Source organism: Anabrus simplex, chromosome 6, assembly GCF_040414725.1.
Source record: "Anabrus simplex isolate iqAnaSimp1 chromosome 6, ASM4041472v1, whole genome shotgun sequence".
Lineage (NCBI taxonomy): Eukaryota > Metazoa > Arthropoda > Insecta > Orthoptera > Tettigoniidae > Anabrus > Anabrus simplex.
The window spans coordinates 302739863-302762935 of NC_090270.1; the positions used below are offsets into that span (position 1 = coordinate 302739863).

Consider the following 23073-nt stretch of genomic DNA (forward strand, 5'->3'; position numbering starts at 1 on the left):
ACTATAGCCACAGTTGGGCTATAGTCAGTGTTAGGCTCCGTGGTGGAGCTATAGTCAGAGTTGGGCTCCATGGTGGAACTATAGTCATAGTTGGGCTCCATGGTGGAGCTATAGTCACAGTTGGGCTCTGTGGTGGAACTTTAGTGAGAGTTGGGCTCTGTAGTGGAGATATAGTCAGAGTTGGGCTCCATGAAGAATTATAGTCACAGTTGGGCTCCATGGCGGAGCTATAGTCACTGTTGGGCTCTGTGGTGGAGCTATAATCACAGTTGGGCTTGACGGTGGAGCTATAGTCAGAGTTGGGCTCCCTGGTGGAACTATAGTCACAGTTGGGCTATAGTCAGTGTTGGGCTCCGTGGTGGAGCTATAGCCACTGTTGGGCTCTGTGGTGGAGCTATAGTCAGAGTTGGGCTCCATGGTGGAACTATAGTCACAGTTGGGCTATAGTCAGTGTTGGGCTCCGTGGTGGAGCTATAGTCAGAGTTGGGCTCCGTGGTGGAACTGTAGTCAGAGTTGGGCTCTGTGGTGGAGCTCTAGTCAGAGTTAGGCTCCACGGTGGAACTATAGTCAAAGTTGGGCTCTGTGGTGGAACTATAGTCAGAGTTGGGGTCTGTGGTGGAACTATGGTCAGAGTTGGGCTCCATGGCAGAGCTATAGTCACAGTTGGGCTCCAATAGCTATAGTCAGAGTTCGGCTCCATGGTGGAACTATAGCCACAGTTGGGCTATAGTCAGTGTTGGACTCCATGGTGGAGCTATAGTCAGAGTTGGGCTCTTTGGTGGAACTGTAGTGAGAGTTGGGCTCCATGGTGGAACTATAGTTAGAGTTGGTATCTGTGGTGGAACTGTAGTCAGAGTTGGGCTCTGTGGTGGAACTATAGTCACAGTCAATCAATCAATCAATCAATACTGATCTGCATTTAGGGCAGTCGCCCAGGTGGCAGATTCCCTATCTGTTGCTTTCCTAGCCTTTTCCGAAATGATTTCAAAGAAATTGGAAATTTATTGAACATCTCCCTTGGTAAGTTATTCCAATCCCTAACTCCCCTTCCTATAAATGAATATTTGCCCCAGTTTGTCCTCTTGAATTCCAACTTTATCTTCATATTGTGATCTTTCCTACTTTTATAGATGCCATTCAAACCTATTCGTCTACTTATGTCACAGTTGGGCTATAGTCAGAGTTGGAGTCCATGATGGAGCTATAGTCAGTTCTAGGCTTCATGGTGGAGCTATAGTCACAGTTGGGCTCTGTGGTGGAGGTATAGTCACAGTTGGGCTCTGTGGCGGAGCTGTAGTTACTGTTGGTGCAGGACTTGGAGTCAGTGTTGGACTCCGTTGTGGAGTCAGTGTGAGATTCAGTTTGCTGGGGTTTGGTGGCTGGGCTGAGGGCGACGGAGGTGTTGGCTGTCGTTGGTGTCCCACCAAGGTCTGAACCAGGAGCTGCGGCTGTGGTGTCGAAGAGCCCAGTGAGTAGGTGGGCTGGAGACGATGTACAGAATGGAAGACTGTATACTATCTGAGGGTACTGTGTGTTTGTGTATTTCTGTGGACTGAGGATCACCGTGCGTTAGCCAGGGAAGCTGCTATCGTGCGTGTGAGGGTAAGTGGACCTGTGTTAATATATGCTGTTGTGAGTATTGTCCCGCTGTGTGACTGCGTGAATTGCTGGACTGTCTCTGGAGTTGAATGAAGGAATAGTCATCATGTGTTTTGTAGTCTGTAGCCCTTTGCTCAAATCAAGCGGTCTACACACAGCTGCTGTGTGAGGTGACTGGGCTTGCAGAAGTGAAAGTAAGGATTAACTGTCCCCAGGTATAGCAACAGGCCAGACCACCTGCTGCGCCATAAGGAAGAGAGATTTGTAAATAGACAGTAATTAGCATGTGTGGCCATTCATAACTGATTAGAGTCGTGTGTATATATGTGTGTGTACATTTTTTGGGTCATCCTCAAATAAATTAGAGTAATGAAACAGATGGAGTTTTATTCGTAAGAATAAAACTACAAGTACAGTTTTATGACAGGTGTAGATGTCACTGAAAATGATGTTATGAAATTTACCAGTAAATTAGCCAGATCATTAAATGCTCATTAGAAAACCTCTAAGTATTTCCTGAACATTTAAAAATATAATAATGACCATTGACATGATGGAAAGTTAATGGAAAACTAGCCAGTTGACTTCCAGCCAAGAGCACCTTGCACTCTCTGGTTGACTACTTACATTTCTGAATTAATTTTCATATATATGTAGGCAACAAGAGAAAAAAATGTGTAATTTGATAGAGTCTGATGAATTTCTTTCAAGAATGAAATACATCATTCTAACTTAATCAATTTGTTTCTTCAGGTATAATCTGGTGTATAATGTTTTCTTTTTCAAGTAATTTCTAAAATTTCATTTTAGCATCAGTTAGTTTTTACAGACTTAAAAACCTAACAGTTATAACTTAACTGAGTCAAAAGTTAAAAGTTCCTGCTCCCCACCACCACTGCGTATAAGGCACTACTGGAGGAACTTCTTCAAAAGAGGAACAACATATCGGACGATTTTACCTCAGTGACGCAATGATTAACTTAGAGTGGATGCAAGGAGGTTATAAATTAAGGCATATATCAACAAGGCTCGCCGTGCATGGATTTCACCATAAACTGTGTGAATCCAAGCAATTTCATGACGCCATGACTGTAAGTGCAGAAGATGTGGTGAACTCTGTGAGAGATAGCATGTACTAAAGTGCAAATTGAGAACAGAATCTCTGAGAAACTTTTGTGAGACAGTGTAATACTTTGTATACTTGTATTCATGCACATTGTGTGCAATTAAATATTTATTAAAAGTTAAAAGAAATGGCTTCCAATATAACAAAAATGTTGCAAAGTATAAAATTCAGTAGTCAGGCTGAGTTCAAAATCGCTAGATCTGGCAACAAAATTGTTAAGTTGATCACCCTGCAGGAGTATTATACCATCTTAATTTGATAATGCAAACAAACCACTGGAGATATCTGTTAAGCCAGAACTGCTAATGCAAAAGGATCAGTGTCAGGCAAAGAAGCCAAAATTGTCAAACAGAAACAGTGAACAGGTGGGAGTGATTGTTAGAGTACATAGAACCTCAGAAACACACTTTACAGAGTTGAGGAACCCACATGCATTATCAACAGAAAAATTGATTGGGTGCATAAAATTTCTGATGGTGTGAAGAAGATGTGAAAATATAAGTTAGCTGAAGTGTTTTGTTTGTGGTGGAAATGTAGGTTGTAAAGGATTTGTTTACATCTTACTCGGGAAGGTTAGTTTTACCCTATCACTGTGAAATTACTATTTTTTATTAGTAGGTGATTTTAGTAATAATGATATAATGACATCATGATTTGGAGAGAAATAGAAGAATAGTTGCAGACAAGATTCAAAACATGGAAGGCAAATTTCTGGAATTCAACCTCAAGATCAGCAAGTCTAAGTTGTGATAGCAGTGAGCAGAGGTGGATGACTAGCAAGGATCAAACTAGCAGTCCACGAGATGGAGAGTATGGACATTTTTTCCTACTTTGGCAGTATAGTTTCCAGATACAACTTGGCCTCAAGAGAGATTACCAACAGGGTGCAATAAGTGAGGACTCCTTTTGAGATGTTAAGATTCCAAAGAAAACAAAATTAGCTATGTTCAACAGCTACTTCATACCAAGGTATTGGTACTGAAATCCGCATGCTCATAAAGAAAGACTTGTTGAGACTGCAGGCATCAGAGACCATGTTCCTGAGGTCCACTATCCAGAAGAGCAGGATGGATAAGTTGAGAAATGAGGAGGTGAGGCAGGAACCTGGGATTAAGACATCTCTACTAGACAGAGTCAGAAAGTCCAGACTATGGAGGTTCGGCCACACAATGAGGATGGAGCCTACGAGAACAGCTCAAGTGCACTTGGTAAAAGAGGTCAAAGGAAAATACCTGGTTGAATGACCTAGAACCAGCTTGATGGATGTGGTCACAACCTGACCTTGCAGCTAGGGGTAGGGCACTGGATGATGTCATGAAGAACAAGATATTTATGGATAGAGGAGAGAGGAAGAGGCTTACTAACTGGGACTGTAAAATGATGATGAACTGATTAAAATGACTGTTTTGTAGCCTTTTAAGTTTACCCTGATGTCCTTCCTTCAAACTTAGGTCCCCTTAAAATGAATAATTAACATGGACAATCATGTAACTGGAAACTTTCTGAATGAGCTATGTCACTCATCATGTCCATTGTTATGGCTATACGTTCTGGCTGTGAATGAACAAATTATAAAATAATAAACAACAGGGAACTAAAACTACAGCATCATTGTAAAACACTTGCTAAGCCTAATGGCTACTGCTAGTACCATGGAACTAAAACTACAGCATCATTGTAAAACACTTGCTAAGCTTAATGGCCACTGCTAGTACCATGGAACTAAAACTACAGCATCATTGTAAAACACTTGCTAAGCTTAATGGCTACTGCTAGTACCATGGAACTAAAACTACAGCATCATTGTAAAACACTTGCCAAGCTTAATGGCTACTGCTAGTACCATGGAACTAAAACTACAGCATCATTGTAAAACACTTGCTAAGCTACTGCTAGTACCATGGAACTAAAACTACAGCATCATTGTAAAACACTTGCTAAGCTTAATGGCCACTGCTAGTACCATGCTATCTTTCAAAAGGAAATAGCTTCTTTCCCAATGATGTGTGTATATTGCACTGTGGTTCAAATTTTAAAATAAAACATTCATTACTTTAAAAGATGTCCTTGATATTACCTGATGTTGATCAAATTCAAAGCTCATTTTCTGCTGAAGTTCAGACACTCGGATTGTAATGAGGCCTTGCATTGAGTCTGAGAGATGAGAGTATAGAGGACTGCGAGCTGAAACAGTAGTACTCATATTTTATGACATAACTTATGCTTTACAGAACAATAAAATATTTTTTCTTATTAAGTAACTCACCAGTTCCCTCTAATCTCTTGAGATTTCTAGCTGTGGCGATGTAGACTGGGGTCATCAGACAGAAGAGGCCTCCAACCACAATAGCTGGAATAGACAGCCAGAAGTCCACCAGTAGGACCATAATGAGCACAGCTAATAACTGCATATAGGTCTGCAAGATTGCAAAGAAATATAAAGAAAGAAACTGCTCATAAATACCTCAATGTAATGAATTACATTCTGCTAAATAGTGATTAAATCCAAATGTGCCTTACAAATTGTACTAAGGAGACTTGTACATCCGACACAAAACCCTTTAAAAAATATAACATTCCTCATAGAACCTTAAAATTGGATGATGATATCAAATTTCTTAAGTATGTGTCCAAGAACATTTATTACCATTGCAAATTGTCTCTACAAGTACAACCAACACATACAGTTGTTACATGTTAGTAAAACTGACTTACTGTAATAGTTAAGAATGTACCAAATGCTATCTTTTCATCAATGACACCCATATCCTTGGAAAAGCGGTTAAGAATTCTTCCCACTGAATTTAAGTGGAAGAATCCCATTGTTGTGCTGAGAACAGCAGACAACATTTGGCTGTGTAATTTGATTGAGGCTTTCATACACATTTTGAAGAAGATGGTTGTTCTACTGATATTTAGTCCAATAGTGACAGCTACAATGCCTCCATAAATGTACAAACATGTCATGACATCAAATATTTCAGGCTGTGTTGAGGATATTATGGAAGGACCATCTGTAGTGCTCTTTCGTTCTTCTTCTACCTTGGTCCTGAAAAGAAATTCAAATTTGTAAGAAATAAATCCACTTAAATATCATGGTACACCTTTTTGAGTTAAAAAGTTTCATTTTATATTTTAATTTTATATTACAGAATATTTATGTACTTTCATCTACAGTCTGGTGCAAAATAATTATCTCCACAACATGGTCGTTAAGGCATCAAGTCTATACAGTCTGTCCAGCTCCGTGCCTAAATGGTTAGCAGGCTGGTCTTTGGTCACAGGGGTCCCGGGTTTGATTCCTGGTAGGGTCGGGAATTTTAACCTTTGTTGGTTAATTCCACTGGCCTGGGGGCTGGGTGTATGTGTTGCCTTCACCATAATTTCATCCTCATCATGATGTGCAGGTCACCTACGGGTGTCACATCGAAAGACCTGCACTTGGCGAACCGAACATGTCCTCGGACACTCCCGGCACTAAAAGCCATATGCCATTTCATTATATGGTCTGACACCAAGGTGAGCTGGTTTGAGTCCTGTTGGTTGAAAATGTAAATATCCATGTATGTCACTTGCTACACCCCATTCGGATAATTTATTTATTCCTTATTTTCTGTAACTTTTGTTTTTACACATCGTTCTGTTCATAATTCAGAAACTATAATTTTGCATGATAAGTGTATTTTATTTTTAGGAACAACATGCTCTAGGTCCTTTTCATTGACACAAGTAATTTAACTTTCCAAAAATAATTAGTGTGAGAAAATTAAAACTTGTTATGAAAATTAACGATTAAGGAAAGAAAAAATTTATTGTGACATTGGAGGCCAAAAATGTAAGGGGGGTATGTATTGCAAGGCTACAGTGCTGGCAAGAAGCAACAGTGACAATGTGTAGTAATAATAATAATAATAATAATAATAATAATAATAATAATAATAATAATAATAATAATAATAATAATAATAATAATAATAATAATAATAATAATAATAATAATAATAATAATAATAATAATAATAATAATAATAATAATAATAATAATAATAATAATAATAATAATAATAATAATAATAATAATAATAATAATAATAATAATAATAATAATAATAATAATAATAATAATAATAATAATAATAATAATAATAATAATAATAATAATAATAATAATAATAATAATAATAATAATAATAATAATAATAATAATAATAATAATAATAATAATAATTGTATGTCCCACTAACTAATTTTACGGTTTTCAGAGACTCCAAGGTGCTGGAATTTTGTCCCACAGGAGTTCATTGAATGCTAGTGTTCCATATTTCAAGTAACTGGGCAGCAATGTATCAAACGACAACCTAGCAAAAGATAAGGTAAACAATCGAATTAATAAAGCAACACAATTTTACTACCAAGTAAGACATCTAATGTGGGAATAGCAAATATCCATGAAAACAAAGATGACATTACAAGTCCTATTCCAATTCTTACATACATTCTTGAAACTACAACACTGACCAGTAGAAATAATTCTAAACTCCAGGCAGCTGAAATGAAGTTTCTCTGTCCTATGATTCAGAAAACCAAGAGACAAGGTCAGGAATGAGAATGTTAGAGAAGAAGCAGGAATATCTCCTCAATAAGATACAGGTATCAAGAATAGAAGTGGGAACGGAGCGAGTAATACCGATGAGTAATCCGGTTATAGCGGTAGAGCGCACCACCGATCTCCTCCGCTTACAACTGCAAGTACTCGCGGAGGACCAGAGCACAGTGTGGCACACAACACATGTTTAACAAGGGGAGACCACGATGTTGAGATCACGGATCATCTTCAAATTTTGTACACTTTTAGTAGTCTGTTAGGACAAGATAATGTGTAAATAGTAAGGCATACTATTAAGGCGTTTTCAAGAAAATCCCAAGAGAATTTTCGCGTCGAATGTGTACCGGTGTGTTGCGGTCACGGGCACTAGGTGGCGATGGTCGAGTGGTTAGCGTTCAAGCTCCGTAATCGCTGGATCACTGGATCGAGTATCGCTTTTCACTTTTTGTTTTTCAACACTGGTCATATTCTTTCATATATATTGCAGGTCAGAGCGTCTAGGTGCAAAGCAGTTCCGGGTACCTCGCTCGATTTCACTGTCAGATATGAGGGATTTTACAAATCACGACAGGCATACATTTTCAGGAATACTTTATGCATTGGGCCGTTTACTTGTTGATAATTATAAATGATATATATTTTTTGTAGTCCATCTCTGTCATGAAGTGGTTAGTGTGATTGGCTGCCACCCCCAGATGCCCGGGTTTGATTTCCGGCTCTGCCACGAAATTTGAAAAGTGGTACAACGGCAGGAACGGGGTCCACTCAGCCTTGGGAGGTCACCTGAGTAGATGGAGGTTCGATTCCCTCCTCAGCCATCCTCAAAGTGGTTTTCCGCAGATTCCCATTTCTTTCTCCTCCGGGTAAATGCCGGGATGTAGGCCCCTACCTAATGTAAGGCCACGGCCACTTCCTTCCCTCTTCCTTGTCTATCCCTTCCAATCTTCCCATCTCTCCACAAGGCTCCTGTTCAGCATAGCAGGTGAGGTCGCCTGGGCGAGGTACTGGTCATCCTACCCAGTTGTATACCCGACCCAAACTCTCGCGCTCCAGGACACCGCCCTTGAGGCGGTAGAGGTGGGATTCCTCGCTGAGTCCGAGGGAAAAACCGACCTTGGAGGGTAAACAGATTAAGAAAGAAAGAAAGAAAGAAAGAAAGAAAGAAAGAAATTTTTTGTAATGATAAACATTAATAAAGAGCCAAATAACATTGGAAATCCAATAAAAGTTCATGCAAACATACCTTTTTTCAGTACATTACCTTTGAATTGTAATGTACCGTATATGAAAGAATTTGAGCAGTGTTGAAAAACAAAACGACAAGCGGGACTCGATCCAGCGAGCCAGCGAGCCAGCGATTACGGAGCTTGAATGCTAACCACTCGACCACCACCGTTTCGCGCTCTTGATCGCAACGCACCGGTACATATTCGACGCGAAAACTTCTCTTGAGATTTTGTCGAGAACGCCTTAGCAGTACACCTTACTACTTGCACATTATCTTTCCCTAATGGACTACTAAACGTGTAAAAAGTTTGAAGATACTCCGTGATCCGAACGTCGTGGCCTCCCCTTGTAAGGGTATTGTACCTCTATTCAGTCTGTGCTTCTTAATTTGTATCTGTATTTCCTCCGTTTGTTGTGTTTTGTAGATAATGCAAAGCATAGTAGATAATAATTGTGGCATTAGTTTGATATTTAATCCCATTTTGAGATGGTATTCATGTTTTAGAAAATTTAAGGAATTGCATAAATTTTTACAGAAATTTGTACCACAAATGCCACAAAAACCGTCTGATGCATAGCAGTTCTTTGAAATTACTGGTGATAAAAATAAGCAAAATGCAAATTTTGCGTCCGCATTTACGCGACGGGTGGTGGTGTATCAAATTTGTGGGATTATATCAAGAGGCATCACAAGGATGAAATGAGCAGGTCGGCTTCTCCAGCAGAAAGCAACATTGCTGTATTCAGCAAAATGGTTATGTTGTGAGAAAAGGGCATTGAATTTACGTTGCCATACCAATAACGTATTTAAACGTGCCGCCACATTACATTCACTCGGTAGTTTACTTGGTACTACCGGGTGATGACGTCACAACTGCTCCACTCCGCTCTGTCCCCACCACTAATCAAGACTGAAGTGGTTTGGTCACATGAAGAGGATGCCAGCAAAGAGAACTGCAAAGAAGGAATTTGACAGAAAAGTAAAAGGAAGATGATCCGTGGGAAGGCCACGAAAGAAGTGGATAGATCTAGTCAAGAACGACATAATTCAGAGAGGTCATGATTGGGACAAGTTAGTGGAAGAAGAGTGGTAGAATGACAGATGAGATGGAGGGGACTCATTTAATACACCCGGGCAACTCAAGATGGTTGAAGACGATGATGATGATGATGATGAGTTCCTTAGTGTGCCAGTCAATCTACGGACATGAGGTTGATGTATTTGAGCACCTTCAAATACCACCGGACTGATCCAGGGTCGAACCTGGTAAGTTGGGTTCGGAAAGCCAGCCCGGCTGTGACAATGTGTCTAGAGCCAGCAAATTGTTGAGGCTCACAATATGGAAACTCCTTATAAGAAGGTGGAGGCTGATAAACAATGGAAGGGGTGGCCAGAACAATCTGGAAATGGAAACTACAAGGACCTCTGCTAGCCTATATAAAGAATGAAGTCAGCACATCTTTAATGAGTCAGCAGTGAGTAAACACAAGCAGTTACAAGACAGTGACAAGTCTGTGACAAGTAATTCAGCAAGGAGTGAGTCTATCAGACAGCTACACGGAGTTTAGGGCAGATCATTAGTTGTGAAGTGAACTGTTCTAGAGTGACACTGTGCTTTGAGAGGCTGTGTTGGATAGCAAAAGTTTGACATGCTATAGGGCTGTACGTAATTTAAAAGCTTTCCAGTCTATCAAACACGCATCCATGGCTAGGCCATATGTTTTGACTCGCAGAGACCGTGGAGCATTGGAAAAGGTGGTATGGGAAAATTGCATGACTTTGTATGATACCATCACCCATGAATTCTGTAGTGCCATTAATTGTTTAGCTAGCACCATGACTGTGTGTCAGAAGATATCAGGGCTGGGGGTTCAAGTCTCAGCCACCTGCCTATAAACACCATGACTGTGCAGCAGGAGATACGAGGACTGGGGTTCAAGTCTCAGGCACCTACCTATAAACACCATGACTGTGCAGCAGGAGATATGACGACTGGGGTTCAAGTCTCAGGCACATGCCTATGAACTTCAAATTTTTTCGGTGAATGCTAAGCACTGGAATTGGTCTATGGACAAATGGAGATGCATGTTTTAGAATGATGAATTATGTTCAACCATATGGCAGTCAGATGGGAGGGTTTGTATGTGGAAAATGACACATGCCAGGCTCTGCAATGCCCACAGTGAAATTTGACAGAGCTGGGGTGTGTTCACCTTGGGTCCACAGAGTAGATGTAGTCATATATATGGTCATGGAACTAACCATGGAGGTACCTTGCTAGAAGTCCACTCAAAACAACCACTAATAACTGCATCTAATCCATGACACAAGCTATCAATTTAATATCCAGCGGGTGTTTCTTATGGAAGGCATTTGGTCCTCTCATAATATACAGAGTACATTAAAGGTGGAAGGATATAAAGACATCATTGTCATCATCAGTGATGGGGGAAAAACAAAATGAAGGTAACTGGGCTGAATTTGTTACCTGAGATATATTTTACTCAGTTACAATTACTAATCACTTTTTCAGTAAGTAATCATGATCTGGTGGCTGATCCTTTCACACAAGATGTGTTGAAGACTGAAATGTATCAACACTCTGACATGAAATAATAAAAACATCATCATGAGTACAATTACAATTACTTCACACATTGTAAGTCTTTAGGAAATTACTGACTTTCTTTTTCACATGGGGCTGGAATGATACTAAAATTTGCAAAGAAAAAAGGACATTACCTACTTCATTTCATGTTCTTTTAGAATAGAGACATTAAGTGGCTATTATCACTAAAAGAGACTAAACAAATTTTCAAAATGTTTATTACCTAGCAAAGTTTGCATGTCATATTCGTGTTTTCATTATTTTCAGGGCCAAGTAATTCAAAATATTATTCAAAGAGGGAAATGGAAATTCTGTCACCATTTTGTCATCTTTTGTTCATACCGGCTCCATTCCCAACCAGTAACCACAACCACCTGTGAAAAATGAATAGTGCGCATTGTATCCTTGGCTTTATACCCTTGGCACAATGCCTTGCGAGTGCCGGGGTTCCAAAGCTGCTGAACACTTTTTGTGAAAAGTAATGATTATAAGTGAAAAAATGAAATGGAGTATGGCTTTTAGTGCCGGGAGATCCCAGGATGGGTTCAGCTCGTCAGGTGCAGGTCTTTTGATTTGACACCCGTAGGCAACCTGCGTGTTGTGATGAGGATGAAATGATGATGAAGACAACACATACACCCAGCCCCCTTGCCAGTGAAATTAACCAATGATGGTTAAAATTCCCAACCCTGCCGGGAATCGAACTCGGGACCCCTGTGACCAAACCATGGAGCCGGACATTATAAGTGAAAATCACTAAGAAGGTAATCAAATTTTACTCAATTACTTCTCAGTTTTGGTCATTATCATCATCCTTTACTGTCCCCACAAAAATAATAATAATAATAATAATAATAATAATAATAATAATAATAATAATAATAATAATAATAATAATAATAATAATAATAATAATAATAATAATAATTTTATCATCATCATCATCTTCTTTACTGGCCATATTTGACCATTTGAGTTGTTCCACGTTCACTTTCCCTTTGAAAGTTGTACTGTTTGGTTCTTGTGATTTGCCCAGTACTTTTTATTCGTACCGATCATAATTTTCTCAATTCGTCTGAAATCGCTATAGCCTTTCTATATGTCGTTTGTGCTGAAAATCTGTGAGTCTTTAGAAAGATGTTAATTTTATTTTTGTTGATGCTCATGATGATGATGATGATGATGATGATGCTTGTTGCTTAAAGGGGCCTAACATCTAGGTCATAGGCCCCTATTTATTTTTGTTCTCTGCATCTGCTATCTCGAGTCCAACTGCTTTGAGATCTCATTGAATATATATTAAATGATATATTAACATTTATTAAATGATTTAATACATATTAAATGATTTGAGTGGAATTTGATTCTGAGGTACCACTCAGAAAAACCTGTCTCAAATCTCTTGCCACTGAAAGGCATCTTCTTGTACATGATTTAAATAATATCCTTACCAGTACATGAGCCAGTAGTCCATACCACTGTAAGATATTTGACACAACAATAAAATGAACACCACCAACAGAAGGAAGAAGAATCCATTTCCTGCTGTAATGTACTGCCAGTAGCATGATATATGAGCTGTTCCATCAGTAGGTAGGTCTTGTTGTTTATGAGTGGTCCCAATATTACTCTTGGAGTTTGTCTGTGAACATAAAAAGTTTGGACCTTTCTGTAACAGAGGAGATTAACATAAAAATACATGCTTACTGCATTTTTAAGTAAACTTCTTCCCATAATGAATCGTTTTTCTCCCCTTCCCCACCTCACCCTGTGGAGGGGGAGCCCTCAGAGGCTCTCATCTTCAGAGCATGTACTGGCAACCTCAGGGCCTCTAGCTGAGCCTGGAATTGGGCACACTTACTCATGCCAGGGTCCTCACGTTTAACTTTCCTATCTGACCTACCCTGGTCATCCGTTGTTCTCTTCCGACTCGAGTAGTATTAGGTATGCGAGGCCTCACTGTTCATTACCCGTTGCTATCATTTGCTGATACCTTACTACTTTGAAGTGTTGGAGCTCTTCCGTTCTTCCCCTTATTAGTGTTAAGAGAAGATGGTTGCTCCTCTTAAAACAATAATTACTACCACAACCACTCCTCCTTTGCAATCAGCCAGACAGTTTTACCATTAGCTTTTCAGTGAACAGTTGCACAACCTGAGGTCTGGTCTAGTAATCCCAGTTCTACAAGCAAAACCTTCACACCATTCAACACAGGATCTAGCAGCATAAAGAACAGCAATACAATCATAGCTCATACTTCAGTCAAAGCCAAAGATGAGACTGGACATGTTGATGAGGCCAACAAATTTGTTCTTGTCCATAACAGAAGACACTGTAAACACATCTCACTGCATCCTATTATATGTATTATGTTTGTTTTGTAGATCACAGAGGGAAAGAGAGCATGAGGGTTGAATAGGCAGACAGACCACATAAATAAAAATTCAAAAATTTAATATTTTCTTTCTCTTTTTCACTTAACATTGAATTTACAAACAATTGGAAGAGCCCGTGGCTCACCATGAACAATCTCAGCTGAAAATGATAGAAGAATACTCCAAAATGCTTCTAGAAAAGGAGTCTAACAGCTCTCTAAATATATCACTCAATTTACATGTACCGGTAAGTATTTACATTAGACAGGGGTGAAGCTCCAACACAACATTAAATTATCCACTGGTCATTGTGACAAGATACAAACCCTAGGCTGGCCTTTACAATAGAAGGTGAGCCAAAGCTCAATATATTACCATCTTCCAAGCCACTAGACCCATACTATTACCATTACCTAAGCGAGAACCGGGTACACTCGTTATTCAGACTGAAAATAAATATGGATCAACAGATCCAATGAAGCAGGAGCAGAAGGCCCATACTTATTTAGGAATGAACAAGCAGCAAAAGCCAGAGTCTACAACAGAACTCCTTACACAAGAAGAGAAATTCTTAGGTGTGCAGAGCCCATTGAATCAGTGGCCAATCCATACTACGGGGTGACTTAAGAAAGCCGAAAGAAAGAGGGGAAACAAATTTTAGAAGAAGAAAATGTAGTCACCTGAAACTCAATTTGAATTGAGGGGCAGGAGGGTACCACACTCGTGCCTCCAAGAAGTGTTAACAGCCCGTTAGGGTATAAATCAAAGACCTACCTAAGTTATAAGTAGAGCCCGAAAGTTAGGCAAAATGCCTTTTATATCTGACTGGTATTGAAGAATCAGATAGAGATAAATGTTTTCGTGCATTTAGGAAGTATAGAGACAATTTTTATTTTGCCTTTTTTTTTGTGCCTATTTTGGCTTCTGTTGCCTATTTTACAGTTTAAAGCTTTTTTTTGCCTTGTTTTTTGCCTTTTTTGGTCATTATGCAATTTTTTCTGCGATTTACACATTTTAAAAAGCACATAACGAATTTCCATACATCGAAGACCAAAACGGTTGCACAAATTAAATAACATATTGCTGTCATAAATATCTATTTAGAATATTGTTCCCTGTAAATCTTTTTTTGTTTTCAGGCATTCAAAGCTTATTTTCTCAACCCATTCATTTAACCTCTGTAAATAGCAGAACCTTCATTAGTGAAAGGAATGCACAAGCATAATGAATACCAGGAAAGAGAGAGGATGAGGGAAGTACGTTTCTTCTCCTTCCTCACACCCCTTTTGCTGTGACAATGCGTAATTACCTGGCATTCCCGATTTTGAAATGATAAAATAATGCAGAAGAAGGTAGGAAATCACTTCTGTCTAACAGGTCAAACATAAAAGAAGCTGTTAGTCTACTGTTGAACTTGTTAAAGGCAACTCGGTTGTTCGCGCTGACTTATTTATCATGCCGAAATTTTCATCATTGTGTGGTAAATTACATGGCTATGTTCATGAATTTGGTTCGGATACACTTTCTACTGATGGAGCTATACTCTTTTGTAAAATCTGTGAAAAACCTATTAAGCACAAAAAAAAATTACTTTATAACTCAACATTTTGCAACAACGAAACATAAGTCTAGGTTAAATATTGTTGGACCTAAGATCAATTTAATATCAACAGCAGTTTCAACATCCAGTAGTCCCGTATCAGTAGACAAAGTTGCTTCAGTTCATGAGGTAAAAATGTTGTTGGACCATGAAGAGCTCAGCAATGATCTGGCATTTATAACAGCACATTATAGTGTGATACCGGAAGCAATCTTGAAGTTGGAGAAAAGAGATGATTTGCTGGTATCATCTATGGTGATCTTCGAAGATGCAGTAAATCAACTGCTGCAAGCACCAGGAGAAAAAGGAAGCAGTGTTAGTGAAAAGTGTAAACGTGTTCTGAGTGCTACTGTGGACATTGAAAAAATGAAGAACATTCGTAATGTTTTGAAAGGTGAAAATTCTGTTTTAACTGGCACGTGTCCTTCCGAAATAGCTTGTTTCAAATTTGCGCCAATCACTTCAGTGGACCACTGATGAAGGGAATGGTTGAATTTCTGAAACATGTTTGGCTGAATAAATAATTTTCTTTCATTAATAAGTGTATTGACAAGGCTGATTCAAATATAACTATTATAAATATTTCTGTACAACATGGAAAATTTATGTCAAATAACAGACCTTTTATATTGGTATTATAAGTGGTATGTTCCAAGCTGTCAGTGGACAGGTGGCGTGGAATGATATAAGTAAATTAATAAACTTCAGTGGAGCTTTCAAAAGTAGGAGAGATCAAAATATGGAGATGAAGTTGGAATTAAAGAGGATAAAGTGGGGCAAATATTCATTTATAGGACAAGGAGTGAGGGATTGGAATAATTTATCAAGGGAATTGTTCAATAAATGTCCAAGTTCTTTGAAAGCTTTTAAGAAGAAGCTAGGTAAAGAATTGATAGGGAATCTGCCACCTGGGTGACAACCCTAAATGTAGATCATTGATGGATTGATTTCACACTTGTTTGTTCCTTTCCTATACTTACATTATTATCACATTTGGGTCCTTTTCTCCTTTTGCGTTTTTCCTGTGTTCCTATTCTTTTATCACCTGTATTTATCTTTGTCATGTTTCTTCCCTTTTTCTATACTTATCTGGCTTTCTTCTTATCGTACACTTATTCCACACCAAGACTAAAGATCTATCAAAACGACTCCTCAACGAGTGTTGAAGCCCACCCTCCTGATGAAGCTGGAAGGCAGAAATGAGCTTGTCAGGGGCTGAGAAGAGCTAGATGTAGAATTGGGATTGATGAGGAGAGAGCCTGGCAGTGTATGAAGATGTGATGATTGATCTTGTTCTGTTGTGTTTCCGTGTTTGTTCTTGTCTCCTATTTCTGTTCCTCCCTCTTCCCACACTGACCTGCCATTGAATTCATCCTATGTATTCCTTTCTTTTGCCCCCACCCCTCCTCTCTCTGACTTGATTTGACACTTGTTTGTTCCTTTCTTATACTTATAACATTTTACTAGATACGTCATATTATGGGCACATGGCAAGATGGCCGAGCGAACACTTAGGCAGGGAGAGAGGAACTCCCATCAGTACACTACTAATCAGTACTAAAAACATCGACTGGCTTACCTTCAGTGCAGAGCTGAATGTTTCCCTGTTGTCGTCATTCCAGCATCATCAACAACGCTGTCATTACTATCACCATCACTACTTGAACTGCTTGACCTAGAGAGATCACTCTCATTGTCATCAAGATTTTTCTTCCAGTAATAGTCTTCTATTCATTACACTTCACAACAGAGAGTAGCTCTGTCACTATTCCTTCATGCACTAATGTTTGCAATTGTGTTAAGGACGTATCGTCTGTCGTATTGAGTGACCTTACATAGTCTTTTACTTTATGCCAAGCAAGTTCAATTGGATTCAAGTCACACATGTAGGATGGTAGTTTCACAACAATGTGTGTATGTGACTGGCAAACTACTACTACGAAAATATTTTCATTCCTCCCCTGAAGGGGGAAGCGAGCCTCTTAGATGGTGACATTGTGTCTCAGGCTGAGAGATTTGTTATGGTGAAGGAGATGCTCGGAGAAGATAAGGGGGTTGGTGGCCATGGCCTAAGGTAGGAGCTGCCCAGCATTCGCCTTAGTGCAGGAGAATGGAAAACCAGAAAACCACGGAAAAGCATTCTCAGGACAGCCGACGGTTGGGGCCAGCCGTGAGGTCCAGCCCTATTCCGTCTCCCGAATGCAGAGGCGTAGAGCCGCGGTAGAGCCATGGCCACCCCTCCTCTGCTCGGTTGGCCGGTCAGAGTGCAGAGCTGTTGGACCACGGACCAGCCGTGGCCACTTATGGGTCAAGACCCACTCTGCATCTACCAACGGACTGGCAAACAGGTTATCAGTGGTAATATTTCTTTAGTTTGTATTTCTTGAACGAGAGAGAAGAGAGTGTATTTTCTGGTATTGTCATTGCAGGGCATGTTATGTCTAGTTAGGTAGGCTACATCTCCCTCTTACAGGATCTCTTCATAGTTGGTTTGTCAACTAGTTTCCCGTGGCAGGGGGCATTGTCCATTACGACAATGCAAGGCCTGTTCATTTTCAGGGGTCAAGGGGATTATGGGTATATTAGACCTAGTTTGCTAAGGTCTGTTATAAGAACTAGAAACTTTAAATGATATAAAAAGAAACATGAATGAATGACGATCTAATACTCCTTATAATGCGATGATTAATACACATCTACAGTAAATACGTCTATTCACACTCACGTCAGCCCAAAACAGCTGGATTGAATGTTTGCTCATTAGGAGCCATATCGGATGCTGTGTGCATGCCCAACCCTGCCACTCTTACATGTCCCTCTCGCCGTCTAAGTGCTTGCCCGGCCATCTCTTTACGCACCCATAGTACACAGTAAGAGGTCCAGGGCTTGGTATTCAATGAAAACTGGCTACGGTAAACACTGAGTATGACTAAAGTCTTATTTTCTAATACTGGGGATGCATATGAACTTACTTGTAATAATGACTTTGCAGTATGGCGTTCTGGTTTGTTTTGCCTCTGGAACATCTTCATGTAGTTGCCAGTGTGTGCAATTTCTTCAAATGATCCCTGTGCTTCAATGAAGCCCTGAAATTTTCAACAGAAACATTACAATAAACAACAACAACAACAACACAATCTATTTGTTGGGACATTCAACTGACAAATGGACAAGGCTACTGTTCCAGCCAGGCATAACAAAGAGGCTAAATGACAACACGGAAAAAGCCACAGCATACAGGGAAACAGAAATGACAGAGATGACAAAAATGGCAAGATTTTCTTCTGAAGATGCAGAGCAGAGTTATCTGCATAACGTAAAGAATTTCACCTTATTTTCTGACACGGCATAAACCCAAAAGCCTATATCAAGTCTAGAAATGACAGAAGTTCGTAAATATCTATTGTATTTCACCAGAGATGTTTAGCCATCAAATAGACATCATCACTGATCATTGTAGTCAACGATCATGTGATGGTGAAAAGATAATCCTCTGATGATGATGGTAGAAAAGTTAAAATATTTGGCGATGACTTTAGAACTTGTAAATATCATAGAATTTTGTCTTTTTGCCCTGGACTTTTTCATACATCACATAACCATGGATTGTTCATGAAATCCATGCACACGTCACCCCTAGCCAGACTGGCCCTTTGAGCAGCACCTTTTATAATATGCAGATGCATTAGTCATACTCTGAATATCATTACTCAGCACTACCCATGCCTTAGCAGTTTCCATACTGTTTCACCCATAGGTGAGACAGACTTGGTAGAAGCTACATTTGGTCTTGCCTGTGCCATGAATTACAAAGCTGTGAGACTCAGAATGTGACACCTGAACTGTAAATTTGATTAGATTCTTGCTTTCTGTGCCCAAAGTTGTAAGTTCAAATACCAGCACAATTGCTTGGCATTTATAAATTTATAAATTAAATAGCATCATACAGAGATTTCTTCTAGGTTGATTTTATTTTGCATGGCACAGTACTTCTCTCTTCACTGATGCACTGATGGAGTTCTCAGCTTCTGAACCTTTCCCTTCCTTCATTTGGAATTGCCCTGTCTGGAATTCATTGGGGCTGTCCTTCCCTTGTGTGAGCAATGTGTCATTCTGTGACGACTGTCATCGCCTGGACCTTTCTTCCATGCCTGACTAACAAGCAGTATCGGAGTTTAAATTATAACAATATAAGTTTTTATTTGTCCTCCTATACAATACATATTCAAAAAATCCATCCATGTTTCAACCCTATTTATGGGTCATCTTCAGTGAAAACGTTTTTCAGCTTTAAAACTTTACAAAGGTACAAGTGTTGTAGTTTTATTTTATATTTAGTTAAAGTTAAGAAGTCCCACTGCTCAGTACAGCGCCAACTTGCACAAACACGAGCAACAACAGATCACCCATAGCCACATGCTCCACAACAGGAAAGCTAAACACATGTCAGACCAAGGCCAGTTAATGTCATATATAAGTTTCCCTCATTTTTGAAAACAATATCACTTATACACATGATTTAGTCAAATAGCTAAAATCATGTTTCCTTGCTTGCAGGCTGAATCATAGACGATTGACACTGCTCTATGAATTCTTGAGTACTGGAGTTATGAAACCTCCTTTTACATTCTGATGCTTTTATCATCAAGAAATATTGCAGCTACTAAGTTTATTGCAATTTTATATACAAGACAGGAGAACATACTCTCAATATTTTACATCATTTTACCACATTGTATAAAGATCTTAATGCCTATGTTTTCATGTACCACAGTATATGTACACTTAGAATTTTCAGTTGTAGTCTGAACTACAAACTCATAACTTTACAATTATAGACAAGCATAGTCACTAGTAAATATGTTGGAAGATAGTCCGCCTAGTCAATACAATTCATTTATTTACCTTTCACCTTAACATCTAGTACATGTTTCGAGAATATTATGCATTCTCTTCCTCAGCTAGTGGATTAAAATTCAGTATACAATAAGACCTGACTAAAATACGGGGGCCCCCATTAAAATTCAAAACAATGAATGACAATGTGACACTTAAAAATTTTGGATAGTACAGACACAGAATTAAAATCCCATTTTGTCAAGTACAAATTAAAAACACAATATAGTCTAATGTCTAACTAAATACAACGTCTTGTGATGATATGAATGTTTTTAATTTGTACTTGACAAAATGGGATTTTAATTCTATGTCTGTACTATCCAAAATTTTTAAGTGTCACATTGTCATACTCATTGTTTTGAATTTTAATGGGGGCCCCCGTATTTTAGTCAGGTCTTATTGTATACTGAATTTTAATCCACTAGCTGAGGAAGAGAATGCATAATATTCTTGAAACATGTACTAGATGTTAAGGTGAAAGGTAAATAAATGAATTGTATTGACTAGGCGGACTATCTTCCAACATATTTACTGTTACTAAGTCAATACGGATCCAATCCCGACCATCATGGTCAAGATTATTAATAATACTCACTAGTTTCAAAAGACAATTCATTGGCCTTACACACCAAAAAGAAAAAAAGATTGAACATTTAATTTTATCAATCACACCATTTTAAGCAATAAAGTTTTTGTATAATAAGCCCAATGATTTTTGCACTGTATTTTTAAAGATTTTAAATAAAAATGAAAATGAAAATCCACAGCCTGTTTCCAGTCATTCGGCTGGGTCAGGAAGGCATCTTCAAAGGCTAAGGGAGTAAACCCTGAAAGAAAATCCTCTTATGCGTTAGGCCTAGCAAGTCAGCAGGAGAGTATTGAGTACAGTTGCTTTCAGTAAGAAAAAGAGCCTCGGAAAGAATATTATAGACCGGACTGACACGTCTAGCAGTAAGGATAGGAATTGTGCTGGCTGCCGAAGCCTGTTGCACTCCTCTGGGGCAATGATTAATGTATGACAGATGAAATCAAATGACATTAGGGAGTGTTGCTGGAGTGAAATATGACAGGAAAAACTGGAGTACCCACAGAAAACCTGTCCCACCTCCGTTTCATCCAGCACAAATCTCACATGGAGTGACCGGGATTTGAACCACGGAATCCAGAGGTTCAAGGCCGGCGTGCTTCTGCCTGAGCCACAGAGGCTCTCTAAAGATTTTAACTAAACATAAAATAAAACTGTGTCGCTTGTACCTTTGTAAAGTTTTAAAGCTGAAATTTTTTTCACTGAACCCATAAATAGGGTTGAAATATGTATGCATTTTTTGATATAATCATTTAACCCCCCTCAGGGAGTTGTGAATATGTATTGAATAGGAGGATGAATAAAACTTATATTGTTATAATTTAGCATTGTCAATACAGAATGAGGCTAACTATCACATAATAAAAATCAGAGTTTAATTCAGCATGTGATCTTGTTTCATTTGTGGACTGTTAATATATTATATTCTGACTTACCTTACAAATTGTAGGTAAGCAACATTTAAACATAGTACAAGTGGTTTAAATTAGCTTTCTACAAAACAATTTTGTTTCGGGTGTTCCTATCCAGATGAAAACTCTGTGTGCGAACAATATGAGCTATTTCTCTATATTGAATATTAACTGGCATTCAATTTACTGCAAATAACCTTACTCCATGTGGGTGGGGTTAACTTCCAATAAGTAACCAGGGGAACCTGACCCCTACAGAGCGCGTCCCCAGGTGGCGGATAGGGGGCCCCTACAGTATGTAGGGCTGGTTGAAATAACCAATACAACCCGCGGACCAACAGGTAGCCCAATTCCTGGGGGTTTTAAAATACTGGGACACCCTCTCTCCAGGGGTCATAAATATGGAGGGCCCTTGTCCTGGGTTAAGGGTGAAGACCTCAACGGCATCTACGGCGGAGAAGATGGACTTCGGTACGGCGGAGATGGCGGAAGAGGCAACCCATCCTTCTGGGGTCTACAGATGGAACCTACTGCCTTGTAGGACGAGGAAGGCATCTTCAAAGGCTAAGGGAGTAAACCCTGAAAGAAAATCCTCTTATGCGTTAGGCCTAGCAAGTCAGCAGGAGAGTATTGAGTACAGCTGCTTTCAGTAAGAAAAAGAGCCTCGGAAAGAATATTATAGACCGGACTGACACGTCCTCTCAGACAATTGTAAAGTATGATGACCGTAAGGCTGATGATATACAATGTTCTGAAAGGAAACCCCAAATAAAAAAGAGACCCAAATACCGAATTGGAACTATGAATGTTCTATCATTAACTGGAAAGCTAGAAGAACTCATAGACATGATGGATAGAAGAAGAATATCAATATTGGGATTAAGTGAGACCAAATGGAAAGGGATTGGAAGTAAGATACTTCGTGGAGGTTATAAATTATACTGGAGTGGACAGGAAAAGGTAGCGAAAAATGGTGTTGGATTCTTAATTAACGAAAGGACTGATGCTACAGCTGAAGTTATCTGCAAAAGTGATAGAATCATTAAAATGTTCATGAAACTGGAGAACACTAAGTACACCATCATACAAGTGTATGCCCCACAGACAGGCTGCAGTGAGGAAGACAAAGAGAAATTTCGGCAAGACCTGGAAGATACAGTTAATGAGGAAAATGTTATTATTATTGGAGATCTAAATGCGCAAGTTGGGGTAGACAGACTTGGGTACGAGAACATCATTGGTCCACATGGATTTGGACAAAGGAACCCAGAAGGAGAACAACTATTAGATCTGTGCAGAAGAAATGATCTTATAATCAAAAATGCATTCTTCAAAAAAAGAGACAGTCACAGAATAACAAGGTACAGTTGGGATGGCCAGTATGTCACAGAATAACAAGGTACAGTTGGGATGGCCAGTATAGAACATTGATTGACTACGTAATCACAAATAAAGATGGTGGCAGGTACATCACAGATGTAAAGGTCATCCCTAGTGAAAGCATGGACAGTGACCACAGATTGTTGGTAGTAGAC

The 23073-nt window shown here is 39.1% G+C and overlaps 1 protein-coding gene across 3 annotated transcripts in view; it reads right to left on the reverse strand.

Moving 5' to 3' along the window:
• The window catches only part of LOC136876495 (ATP-binding cassette subfamily C member 4), a 168642-nt gene that overhangs the window by 62617 nt on the left and 82952 nt on the right, over positions 1–23073 (reverse strand). For all 3 annotated transcript variants that reach the window (XM_067150499.2, XM_068228455.1, XM_067150498.2), the window contains exons 13-17: positions 18115–18228; positions 12619–12809; positions 5441–5774; positions 4992–5142; positions 4803–4909 (exon numbers count right to left, since the gene is read on the reverse strand). In XM_067150499.2, coding sequence (XP_067006600.2) covers positions 4803–4909; positions 4992–5142; positions 5441–5774; positions 12619–12809; positions 18115–18228 — 897 coding nt within the window. The remainder of the gene's footprint in view (positions 1–4802; positions 4910–4991; positions 5143–5440; positions 5775–12618; positions 12810–18114; positions 18229–23073) is intronic.